General features: G+C 40.6%; 1 protein-coding gene across 1 annotated transcript; it reads left to right on the forward strand.

The window, feature by feature from the left end:
- On the forward strand, window positions 224-12795 carry LOC109841158 (calmodulin-binding receptor-like cytoplasmic kinase 3). Its single transcript, XM_020410038.1, has 7 exons — window positions 224-684; window positions 1367-1579; window positions 9379-9641; window positions 10497-10662; window positions 10742-10831; window positions 11412-11710; window positions 12343-12795. Exons 1-7 carry the CDS (start codon window positions 405-407, stop codon window positions 12562-12564), a joined length of 1533 nt encoding a protein of 510 aa, XP_020265627.1. The 5' UTR covers window positions 224-404; the 3' UTR covers window positions 12565-12795.

Here is a 13566-nt window from a genome sequence, read left to right on the forward strand (position 1 = left end):
ACAGAGCTACTACAAGTTATTTATGGAGTTGACTGTTTGCTGTTATACGTCGTGAGCTGCTTGCTCATCGCGGGTGACCGGAACGACCAGACCAGGCTTTTTGTCAACGGTCAAAAATTTCATGCTCAGTTTTAGTGCTCTATTTTTACCGCGAACCGTACCAGTCAGCCGCCGGTATACCGGTCAACCCAACCCAAAGAATCTTGTTACATCTCCACCTTTCTGTCTCTGTACTAATTCGGTGTAAACAAAACCCTAGCAAATAAAAATTTCCAATAATTCCCCATTTCTCCCAATCTTAAACTTTCTCCTTTAAGGTGGGTTCGTTCAACCCGACCTCTAGAGCTCGGATTCGAGCTCAAAATGGGATCTTGGAGGGTTTTGTACGCTCAATTGGCCTACTGATGGCTCTCATTCTATTGGCTCTCTTCTTTGTGATTCAATCTTCGGCTTCAGCTGAGACCCATTCGAGGGTTTGCGGATTGGATCGAGTTGGGTATGTGAAATCATCAGATGGGTACTTGCTGTTTGTCAATGAGAAGAGGGTAGAAGACGAAGTTCTGATTTGTGAGGTCTTGGATTTCTATTTTGGGAATGGTTGTCTGTTTGTTGATGAAGAATGGGGAAGGATTGGGGAAAAATACTGCGATGGAGATCTTAGCCGTCAGCCAAGCGCAATTTCTGGTAATTTTCATCAACTGGGTCACTATTTACTTCTAACATCTGCTGGTGATGGATGATGAGTTTAAATGATCAAGTAGCATTGAAATTTGTGTAATCAGTTATTTTTCATATTATGCGATAAACTTCAAATTTGAGAAATTTTTTAGCCTGAGGTCGTATGGTACAGTTCTCTATCTGTATATAGCGTTAAGTTAGTTGATTAACCAAGGGCTCCTGATAAGTGTTGCTGCTATTAATTCATGTTCTCGTACTGTTGCTAACTGAACAGGTTTTATTGAAAACAAGTGAACACGTACACTAATATAAGTGAAATCAAAATTTTTCGTATTTTGTGCAAAATTTCAGATTTGATGCTGTAGGATATACCGTAGCTTAAGGTTTGCTCTCTGTAATTTTTTGGTCCCATACTTGATAATCTGTACTTATAGATGAATTTATATCACCATCTTCAGGGATGAAAAAGGGCAGTGGCATAAAAAACAGCTTCCTTTTGCTGGATTGAATTGTAAAGTAAAAAATTGCTGTCACCCTGCAATTTTTTACTCTTTGCTTGATTTTGTGTTAGTTTCTGTTGTTATTATCGGTGTAATATATAACAACACGATAATCTAAATTCTAAATAGTCCTTTTCCTTCTCTCCTCCTATATGTTTTAGTGGATTTTTTTTCCTTTCAAATAACAGGTAGAAAGCTATTGCATCAATCAGCAAATACCTCCGACTCTTATCAGTTAAATAGAAAGGATCAAAAGGAAAAGAAGACTTTGACACCGGCAAAAATGGCTCTGGCAATACCAGGAGTTTTCCTTTTGTGTTGTGCTATAGTTTGCCCATGCTTCCATGCTAAGAAGAAAGAACCTAGCGAGCAGAACATGATGTCTACAGAGATGGACTTAAGTGAGTCAAAATTTGAAGAATTATTTCTTATTCACTTCCCTGCTCTGTTTATCTTCTCGTAGTCAATCCTTAAAATGTAATACAATGTTACTAGTTGAAATACTGTGTGTTTGCTTGATTTCTTGTCCTCACAAGCTTCTTTGCTCTTTACTTTTGCTAAAACTGTTTATTCTTTTTTATATATAAACATTGTCAAAGAATTACATGGTCGTTTGTATTCTTGTATAAATGTTGGAAATGAAATGTGAAACCAAGAATATGTTGAGTTAGTTGAGAGTGGTAGAGTGAGAAGTAGGGTTGCTCCAGTGTTCAATCCAACGACTTAAGTGTTAGTCTAAGGTGTAGACCCAAAGTTCGAGATGAACGCTGGAATCAAAAGCTCAGAAAAACACGCAGACAGATCGGCGGTCGACCGGGTCGGTCGACCGCAAACGTGCACAGGAGCAAAGGAGGGCTTGGATCAGGTCGCAAAAAGGAGAGCTTTTTGACTGCAAAGAGAGAGAGAATCTCAGAGAGATTTACCCCTTGTTTGAGAGCTTGTATTTTCTTCTTCAATTAATAGAAAGATTGTGTGGTGTGGCTCCCGAGGACGTAGGCACGTTGCCGAACCTCGTTAAATCTGTGTGTTCGTCTCTTTTACTGTTTTTTACAAGGTTAGATCTTTATTTGTGGTTTATTCCTACTTTCCTACTTTCAACACAAGGTCCGGAAGGGCAAGGGTTCGATTGATTGTTTCGAATCCCCAACAACTGGTATCAGAACTTCGTTCAGCAATTTGTGTGAAAGCCATGGCAGAGGAAAGCAAATCAAAGATTGAGAAGTTCGATGGATCGGATTTCGCCTACTGGAAGTCGCAGATGGAGGACTATCTGTACCAGAAGGACTTGTATCGCCCGCTGTTGGGCAAGGAAAAGGGAAAGAAGAAAGAAGAGTCAGATGGTGATTGGGAGGTACTGGATAGGAAGGCCCTAGGGCAAATCCGGTTGTCGCTCGCCAAATCAGTAGCCTACAATATTCTGAAGGAGAAGACGACGGTGGGGCTTATGGAAGCGCTCGCGAAGATGTACGAGCAACCGTCGGCAGCAAACAAGGTGCATCTAGTCAAAACTCTTTTCAACCTCAAGATGGCAGAAGGACGGTCCTTCACGATGCACCTCAGCGAGTTCAACACGATAGTTGATCAACTTATCTCCGTGGACATCACGTTCGATGACGAAGTGCAGGCCCTTCTACTACTATCGCAGTTGCCGGATAGTTGGGCAGGTTGTGTGACAGCAATCAACAATTTGGCGGGGAAAGAGAAGTTGAAGCTGAATGAGGTTGTTAGCATGATTCTATCCGAGGAGGTTAGAAGGAAATCGTCCGAATCAGAAGGTTCAGGTTCAGCCCTAAGTTTCGAGCAGAGAGGCAGAAGCCAGAAGAAAGGGAACCAGAACAGGAATCGGTCGAAATCAGTGAAGAAGAGGCCGAACTCGAAGGTTAGGTCTATCAAAGAAAAGTGTTGGAACTGCGGCCAGGAGGGCCATATGTCTTCGGTCTGTAAAGCACCAAAGAAGGATACAGGTGAGCAGGAGGCTCATATCGTGCAGGATGCCTTGATCCTTGCTATGGATAGCGATTCTGATTCTTGAGTCATCGATTCAGGAGCTTCTTTCCACGCCACTGCAAATAGAAAACTACTTCAGAACTATGTAGCAGGGGACTTTGGTAAAGTATATTTGGGGGATAATGAACCTTGTAATATTGTTGGAAATGGCGACGTTCAGATACAGATAAAGGACTCTAAGTGGAATTTGAAGAACGTGAGACACGTGCCGAAGCTGAAGAGGAATCTTGTTTCGGTGGGACAGCTTGGAGCAGAAGGCTACGTTTCGACATTCACCGGGGATTCGTGGAGGATCTCCAACGGTACGATGGTTGTTGCCCGAGGCAATAAAACGGGAACTCTCTACCTCACTTCACATGCGAGTGACACCCTCGCAATTGCAGCTGGCAAGGAGAGTACAGATCTGTGGCACAATAGGCTGGGTACATGAGTGAGAAGGGGATGCAAATTCTACATTCACAAGGAAAACTAATCGGGATCGACACCGTGGAAGTCGGGGTTTGTGAAGACTGCATCTTTGGGAAGCAGAAGAGAGTTAGTTTCCAGAAGGGTGGAAGGCCACCTAAGGCTCAGAAGCTAGAGTTGATTCATACAGATGTATGGAGCCCAACCAGTGTGTCTTCTTTTGGCGGTTCGAGATACTACGTCACCTTCATCGACGGAGAACGAGACAGATCTGAAGGTGAAGTGTCTAAGATCGAACAATGATAGAGAATACGAGCTGGAGGAGTTCAAGATGTTCTGTGCTACGAACGGTATTCGGTTAGAGAGGACTACTCTAGGGACGTCGCAGCAGAACGGCATTGCAGAGAGGATGAACAGGACCTTGACAGAGCGTGCGCGGAGCATGCGATTACATGCAGGTCTGCCTAAGACATTTTGGGCGGATGCGGTGCATACGGCAGCATACCTTATTAATCACGGGCCATCAGTTCCATTAGATTTTGGGATTCCAGAGGAGGTTTGGAGTGGAAAGAAGATAAATCTCTCACACTTGCGGGTATTTGGTTGCGTGGCTTATGTTCATATCAGTGACCATGTCAGGGACAAGCTAGAAGCTAAGTCACAGAAGTGCACATTCATTGGATACGACATTGATGAGTTCGGGTATCGCCTTTGGGATGAGAAGAACATGAAGATCATCAGGAGCCGGGATGTGATATTCAATGAGGAGGTGATGTACAAGGACAGGGATAATGCCAAGGATAGCCAAAGCAGTGGGAGCAGCACTACGGATACAGGTGGATCCGAGTACATGGATTTGGAGGAACTTCCAGATGGGGGTGACGATGTCAGTGCTGACCGTAGAACGGAGAAGACTACAGGTGCAGAAGCTACTACCCAGGACGTGGAGCCTAGGAGGTCATCTAGGGTACCCAAACCAAATCCCAAATACCTCTCGTCACTTGATTATCTACTCTTAACAGATAGCGGAGAGCCGGAGTGTTATGAAGAGGCAGTGCAAGTGAGTGAATCTCAGCAGTGGGAGCATGCGATGCAGGAGGAGATGGATTCTCTACTCACTAATGAGACATGGGAGTTAGCCCAGCTACCTGCACAGAAGAAAGCCTTGCACAATAAATGGGTCTACCGGGTCAAGCAGGAGAGTGATGGAAGCAAGAGATTCAAGGCCAGATTAGTAGTGAAAGGGTTTCAACAGCGGGAAGGAGTGGACTACACGGAGATATTTTTTCCTGTTGTGAAACTCACAACCATCAGAGTGGTGTTGAGTTTGGTAGCTGCAGAAGACCTCTTCCTTGAGCAGTTAGATGTGAAGACTGCCTTTCTTCATGGTGACTTGAATGAAGAAATCTACATGAAGCAGCCTGTTGGCTTCATTGAAGAAGGAAAGGAAGTGATGGTGTGCAAGCTCAAGAAGAGCTTATATGGTTTGAAACAGGTTCCGAGACAGTGGTATAAGAAGTTTGATAACTTTATGCAGAACAATGGCTATAGAAGATGCAATTCGGATCTTTGCTATTATTTCAAAAGGTTCGAGTCCAGCTTCATTATTTTGTTATTATATGTTGATGACATGTTGGTAGCAGGACCGTGTTTAGAAGAGATAAACAGTTTGAAGAGGCAGCTAGCAAAGGAATTTGCAATGAAGGATCTGGGTGCAGCGAAGCATTGAGATTGAGCCAAGCTGAATACATTAAGAAGGTACTTCAGAGGTTCAATATGCAGGATGCTAAAGTTGTTAGCACGCCCCTTGGAAGTCACTTTAAGTTATCTGAGGAGCAATCGTCTAAGACAGATGCAGATAGAGAGCATATGAGCAGGGTGCCATATTCTTCAGCCATTGGGAGTCTCATGTACGCGATGGTTTGCACGAGGTCGGACATCACTCATGCAGTAGGAGTTGTGAGCAGATTTGCAAGCAACCCAGGAAAGCAGCATTGGGAGGCCGTGAAGTGGATAATGCGGTACTTGAGGGGAACAACGAACAAGCCACTATGTTTCAGGAGGAAGGAGTTGGTGCTGCAGGGATACGTGGATGCGGACTTCGCCGGTGATCATGATACGAGGCGAAGCACCACGGGGTATGTTTATACCTTAGCGTCGACAGCAGTGAGCTGGGTCTCACGTCTGCAGAAGATTGTGACTTTGTCTACAACCGAGGCTGAGTATGTCGCGGTGACTGAAGCAAGCAAGGAGATGATCTGGTTGAACGGGTGCTTGGAAGAGTTGGATCTGAAGCAAGGGAGAGGAGTTCTTTATTGTGATAGCCAGAGCGCTATACATCTTGCCAAGAATCCAGTATATCATGCCAGAACAAAGCACATCGACGTCAAATACCATTTTATACGCTCGCTGATCGAGGACGGAAAGTTGCATTTAATGAAGATTTTGGGGAGTCAAAATCCGGCGGACATGTTGACGAAGGCAGTCACCATTGAGAAACTGGAGTTGTGCGCAACTTCAGTTGGCCTTCACGAGTAGAAGACGAAGGCGGAGCCACACTATGAGGATCGGCGAGATCGCCGGGATTTTGTTGATTGAAAGAAGAACTTTTTCGGGGGAAAAAATACATACGAAGAAGGGGAGAGTTCGGGGGAACTCATTGCAGGCACTTTGGTCTCCAAGTGGGAGATTGTTAGTCTAAGGTGTAGACCCAAAGTTCGAGATGAACGCTGGAATCAAAAGCTCAGAAAAACACGCAGACAGATCGGCGGTCGACCGGGTCGGTCGACCGCAAACGTGCACAGGGTCGACCGCCAAACCCTGTAGGAGAAAACTGCTCTCGGGTTTTGCATCGGTCGACCGCGCCGGTCGACCGCCAAACTCTCTGGAATCTGATCGGTCGACCGGGCCGGTCGACCGGACGTAGTTTTGGCAGTTTCCTGTTCTGTTTAGGAATCTGTTTCAACCAGGATTCTATATATACCCCAAACGATTTTAGGGTTTGTACTACATCAAAAAGAGAGCTTTTTGACTGCAAAGAGAGAGAGAGTCTCAGAGAGATTAACCTCTTGTTTAAGAGCTTGTATTTTCTTCTTCAATTAATAAAAAAATTGTGTTGTGTGGCTCCCGAGGACGTAGGCACGTTGCCGAACCTCGTTAAATCTGTGTGTTCATCTCCCTTACTGTTTTTGCAAGTTAGATCTTTATTTGTGGTTTTATTCCTACTTTCCTACTTTCAACACAAGGTCCGGAAGGGCAAGGGTTCGATTGATTGTTTCGAATCCCCAACATTAAGAATGTGAGGTTCAAGTATTAACTAGTCAATTCTCACATTTGCATATTTTTGCACCTTTGTTGTTCTAATAATAGGAGGCTCGGGTATCAATAGATTTATGGATAGGAATAATTTCACATGCTTTATATTCTTGACAGATGCATTTAAGTGGAATAAAAGGTTCTGCTTCCCATCCTTTTACTTTCAAAGAGAGTCTTATCAAGCTGTTTATCTTGAGTAGAGAATAAAAGTGGTGATGACGGAAAGGGGAGAAAAAAAGAAAAAAGAAGATGTATCCATAATCCTCTTATAGAGTCATGTATAGCAACGCAGATATCAGATTGTTCTCTTGTATGACAATGTCACAACTAAACATCTCATGTTTATCTAATTCAATATACCTCATCTCTTTTATAGCCCAACCTTTTATAGCCCAACCTTCAAGTGAAACACACACGAACAGATGTTTTGAAATGGGACATGTGAGTCATGTGACCAATGGTGCTGATTCTTTGGAAAACAGTTAGTATGGTTCCATGATTCACAAAGTAAAATCCTAGTATAATGATGGTGAAATGTATAAGATATGCTCCTAAAGGGGGGACTTCTGCTGTAGACTTGGGTTGGGTCCATGCTAAGTAACCACTTACCCACATCTCAAAAGACTGAGTTAGTTCATGCCATCTTAAGCCATGTTAAAGTGTTTAAATTATCTTTAAATGCTTTATGTTTAAATTATCTTTAAATGCTTTATTGAGACTACAACCCAATAGACTAAGCTCTGGACAGAGTATTTCTAGATGTGGTATCCGCACATCATGTTCAAAAGGTCATATTTTAAACCTCATCAGTCTCAAATTTAAAATATATTTGCTTACCTGAACCTTTTTAAAGCGATTTCAGCTGGAGGCCTTTTAATGTGGCTCTATGACTTATGTGAGAGAAAGTGTTAATTGAAGTAGTTTAATATATATTGTTAGACTGTTAGTTCATAGTTCAAATTATAAACCTCACTGGTGTAAAATTTAAAATATATTTAGTCATCCTGATCCTTTTTATAGCTAGTTCAGTTGGAGGCCTTTTAATGTGGTTATAACTCTTGTATAAGAAAGTGTTAATCGAAGTAGTCTAATATGTGTTGTTAGTTCATAATTCAAACTTATAAACCTCATTGGTGTCAAATTTAAAATATATTTAGTCATCCTGATCCCTATAGACCTGATCCTTTTCAAAGCTAGTTCAGCTGGAGGCCTTTTAATGTGTCTCTACATCTAACATGAGAGAAAGTGTTGGTTAAAGTAGTTTAGTATTCGTTGTTAGTTCATAGTTCAAATATTAAACCTCATTGGTGTCAAATTTAAATTTTTTTTTTCATCCTGCACATTTTTGAAGGTAGTTCAGCTGGAGGCCTTTTAATGTGGCTCTAGAACCCGCTTGAGAGAACGTGTTAACTAAAGCAGTTTAATATGCATTTTTAGCTCATACTACAAATTTTAACCTCATTGGTGTGAAATCTAAAATATATTTAGTCATTATGAACATTTTCAAAGCTAGTTTAGCTGGAGCCATTTAATGTGGCTCTATTTTACTTTAATGTGCGTTTGTTAGTTCATAGTACGATTGTTTAAATTTTTGGGTAAAACAGTTTCCTAACATGCTCAAATGAAGGACCAATATACTGAACTGGTCCAACAGAATGGACTAGGCTCATGTGCACTGGCTAAAGGCAATCTACATTCATCATATTAAGCATTGGACCTGTACTTATTCAACCAATTTATCGGTATTTCATTCTACTCATTGTTGGACTGAACCCATTCTCTAGTTCTTTTCTCAGACTCTCTCTTTAGTCCCCAGGAAGCATGCGAGACACCAAACCTAATTCCCTAACGCATAAGGATTTGGTAGATATTTTATGGGGGTTTTCTGGTTATTTTCTGAAGCATGGACCATTTTGGTCATACGCGCATGGAGTTTCTTCAGAGAGCATTAATGATAATCATACAACAAGAATGCATTTTGCCACTTTTGTTAAATTAGCAACTACTATATCCTGATCACGGCTGGAAAACTTGCTGGTCCCTGTTCTACATGCTGAGACTATCTCAAATGAATCTTCCTTGTCTTACTTCAATTAGAGCTACCTCTGATTTCTTGTTAATGTACTCCTTTTGCTATATTTTATCTTGTACAATCATTGCACGCATCATATAGTACGGAAGAGTGTTTTTTACCTTCACTGCTGCTGAAGTCTAGATCTTCATCCCTACTCTGCCTCCAAGGGACTTTGAATGTTTTTTTCTTGATGGCAAATAACTTTATAAATGTAGTACAGTAGTAGACCCACAACTTGAAAGATGTTCGACGGTAGTCTGAGCGCCGTGTTGCGTTGACCCCTATATGTATATATCCTTTTTCTTTGTATTTTCTGGGATTCACCCGGGATTGTTGCATATTATTTCCCATTCCTTTTGCTTGAAATAATTTTCTAATTAGAGTTTTACTTCTTAATAGTGGATGTGGTTTCGGCTATGGATGCAAGCTCGGGCTCAGTAAAACCCCCACCATCTCCAATGAGAGTACCTCCAAGTCCATCTCGGTTCTCAATGTCACCACAACTGAACAGAATTGGATCTGTGCGTCTCAGTGTTAATCAGATTATGAAAGCTACGCATAATTTTTCACCTTCACTAAAGCTTGGTGATGGTGGATTTGGCACTGTCTACAAGGCTGTTTTGCCAGATGGTCAGATTGTTGCTATCAAGCGAGCGAAGAAGGTAGCTCGTTATTTATTTATTTTTGACTATTTTACCTTCAGAGAAAGATAAACTTGTTTAGCGACAAATATACGTCCTGAGGGTAAAAACGTGAAACATTTTCACTCAGGGAGTCTATCTGCAACAATAAACTTTCCAGGGGATTATTTGCAATTGGGCAATGGTGCATGGCGTCTATCCGCAATGAACCCTTAGTGAAAAGAAAGGAACTGGATCTTTTAGTCAAATTGGTTCTCTTTTAATAAATCAAATGAGATGTAACTTTAGCAGGAGTCTAGATTCCATAAAGTTTAACCAAGCAAAGCATACTATTAACTATTAAGGCTGTTATGATTTCAAACGACAGTCTCAGCAGTAACTGCAGCTACTACTACTAATGAGCAACTTGTAGGTGAAGTGAATTCCATCTTTCCTCTATATAATTCTAAATTGTCAACCTTGTTATTAACACAGAAAGATGAAATGTGTGTCATCAACAGAATATTTTCTCTCCCTTGTGAATCTTTAACCCATAGAATCGAGGAACTGGTGCATGTGCTTTAAATGGAATGGTTATGGCCATCTTCAGATATGATGTTCTCCTCATGAATTGTTAAAACATCTCCAAATTGATGGCCAAAAATTTCATCACTGGTCTAGCATTCATTTATAGTAAATTTGACAAGGCATAGTTCAAGTCATTGAGCCAACATGATACATTCAAAATACAAGAAAATTTCTTGTTTCATGTCAATGCTACTAGTATCTCAATGATAATTATACATGTTGTGGAAGCTTCATTATGATTTCTGAATGATATCTCCTTTCATACTTTGTCCAATTTATGCTTCTCTATTAACGACAATGCTACAACAGGAACATTTTTCGTCTCTAAGAGATGAATTTAGCAATGAAGTTGAGCTACTCACTAAAATTGATCACAGAAATTTAGTGAAGTTACTTGGATACACTGAAAGGGGAAATGAGCGTATAATCATTACCGAATATGTTTCAAATGGTACTCTAAGAGAGCATCTGGATGGTAAGTGTTCTATTTTGATATTACTAAGTTATGTATTGTACTATATGAAGACATGTAATATTTTTATTTTATTTGCCAGGTCAGCATGGAAAAATTCTGGATTTTAATCAACGACTGGAAATAGCTATAGACATTGCTCATGCTCTAACTTATCTTCATCTATATGCAGGTAAACTGGTAAAGCACCTATAACATGCCGGAAAATTCTTTAGATAAGATGTTTTTCATGTTTCCTACTATAATTGCCCATCCTTGATAGAAATAATATCTATTTTCTTATCTTCAACAAATTAATGATTACATATTCGGCATCCTTTTATGTTTTGGGCCCGATCCCCAAGTGGAGTAATAGTTTGGTTCCAGTTGAGTGATTCTTAAGCAGTTTAGATATTTATTAGGGCTAATTGATATTTATTAGGGCTAATTGCGCATAGCCCTCTGTAGCGGATAGGCTCCCCATAGTTCTATATTTGTAGATAGGCCCCCTTGTTGTAGAATGAATCTTTCATGACTCCTTTACCCTCAGAGAAAGAGAAATTTCTTTTTTTTTATTTTTAATAAATGGACCTTGGTGGGTCTGTCCGCACTTGGGCGATACTAAGGGGTCTATCTGCAATTGGGCAATAGTACAGGGGGTCTATCCACAATTAACCCTAATAAATATTGTCATGTTCTATTATTTCATTTCACCTTCCTGCTATTGTGCACAACTGACATAACAGAGCATTCTAAATGTGTTGTTTTGACAGAAAAGCCAATAATCCACAGAGACGTGAAGTCATCGAACATCATGCTAACAGAAAGCTTTCGAGCCAAAGTATCTGACTTCGGTTTTGCTAGAATAGGTCCAACAGAATCAGAGCAAACCCATATCTTGACCAAAGTGAAAGGAACAGCCGGGTACCTTGATCCAGAATACCTCAAGACTTTTAAGCTGACACCCAAAAGTGATGTGTACTCCTATGGTATTTTGCTTATTGAAATTCTTTCTGGACGCCGCCCTGTAGAGATGAAGAGGAGTACTGATGAAAGGATTACTGTCCGATGGGTAAGCTGTGATATTTAAGCTCTGGGTTTTTTTTTAATCCCTTAAATCATGCGTCTATCACAGTGTCTGGAAAACTACCCCAAATCATCAACTTGGGGAAAAAATACTCCTCAAATCAACAAATAATCAACTTTGTAACTACAATTTAAAAATATCAGCAAAATAGTAAAATGTTCACTCATCATATCCAACATCATTAATAATTTGTTAATTTGGGAGTACTTTTTCCCCAAAATTGGTGATTTGGGGGTACACATGATTTAAAGGCATAATACAAGAAATCCTAAAAATTTTCCTTTACGATATTTTGTCATCAATTAAAAGTTTAGTTTCATGACCGCCTGAACTTTGGGGGGTTTTGCACAAAGCCGCCTATCTTGTCTCACTCAAGTATCATGATTGATGGAAGTTACTTAAGCACGTGATAGCTTTTGCACAGTTTTACCATAAAGGGGAGAAGAAAAAAAGATCGTTTAGACTTTTTACTCTCCCTACTAATGTCTTTATAAGAATTTTCAGTTGTTCAAACGGGTTCAGTATAATTTGTAAGTTCAGGAGGGTTTTATGTGAATTATAAAGTTCAGGGAGTTATGTGAATTTGTTGATTAAACTATTTTTATTGATTATCACAGGCTTTCAAGAACTATAATGAAGCGAATGTGATGGCGATATTGGATCCATTGTTGAAGGATGCAGTAGATGGGAGAGTGGTAATGAGAGTGCTTGGTTTGGCTTTTGACTGTGCTGCTCCAACTCGAGCAGATCGTCCAGCAATGAAAGAAGTTGTAGAGCAGCTGTGGGAGATAAGGAAGTACTATGGAAGAAGTCGAGGAGGAGGAGGAGGAGGAGGTTGAAGCAGGTACAGTATAATTTGCTTCATGACAGTGATGAGATGAGCTTTCATGTCATTATTATTATTTTTTTCTTCTCCAAATTTGTTAAAAAACTGAAAATTCAATATATGATACACATCATACACATTTTCTTAGGATATGACAGGTTTTATGTTTGTAATTTATGAAGTGTTGGTTACAGAGAAAATTGCAGTATGTCAATGGGATTCACATTTAAATGTTTCATTGCGATGCTTGGGGGATTTACAATACTATGATCATACTATGTTTTTTTGCAATATTATCAGGGTTCCTTGACAATAACTTGGCTAAAGCGCTCAGGAGCGGCATCTACAGTAATGTGAAACAAAAATGCCGATGGTGTTATTATCTTGAAAAAGTTGAGTGCCGCTAAAGGAAGCGTTGATGAATGAAAGTCAACCCCTCTCCAAAATTTCGATGTCTATTTATAAGAAAATGATTGCATCGTGACGACTGTTTTAGTATTTTTTTGGAAGTGTATCATCTTTTTTACTAGGAGTTTTTTTTCAAAAGAGCCTATTTTTGCTAAATAATTAGCAAAACCGATCGTTTTGCTAATTATTTAGCAAAACCGACTTCTTTTTGGCCGATGTTGGTTTCGCTAAAATGTGTTTCCGAGACATACGGGGTTACTGGTCCCGTATGTTTAGTGACCCTTAATTGGCCACTAAACCATCTCAGAATACCCACGGGACTAGTAGTCCCTTGGGTTTTCTGACGCCCAACCAAAACACACGGGGCTACTAGTTCCGTGCGATAAGCAGAAACTTCGTCACCACTTGGCGAAGTCCGCCCAACAAATCGATTACTAGTCCCGTGGATTTGTCGGGCTTATAAAAGCCTCGTTGTGCCTAACAATTAGGGCACAACTTCCACCTCTTCGCCGATCGAATTTTACCCCGATCTCTCAGTAGCTTCTGCCCCGATTTTCACCCACCCTCACCCAATCTCTCTCTCCCGATCTCACTTCCTCAATAACCC

This window comes from Asparagus officinalis, chromosome 5 (genome assembly GCF_001876935.1).
Source record: "Asparagus officinalis chromosome 5, Aspof.V1, whole genome shotgun sequence".
NCBI lineage: Eukaryota > Viridiplantae > Streptophyta > Magnoliopsida > Asparagales > Asparagaceae > Asparagus > Asparagus officinalis.

What these genes read in the sequence shown, in the direction of transcription:
- LOC109841158 (XM_020410038.1), top strand. Translation starts at nt 405, where the DNA reads ATGGCTCTCATTCTATTGGCTCTCTTCTTTGTGATTCAATCTTCGGCT. An exon ending in GTCTACAGAGATGGACTTAA is followed by an intron (nt 1,580 to 9,378) that starts GTGAGTCAAAAT and finishes ACTTCTTAATAG; the next exon opens with TGGATGTGGTTTCGGCTATG. An exon ending in TCTAAGAGAGCATCTGGATG is followed by an intron (nt 10,663 to 10,741) that starts GTAAGTGTTCTA and finishes TTTATTTGCCAG; the next exon opens with GTCAGCATGGAAAAATTCTG.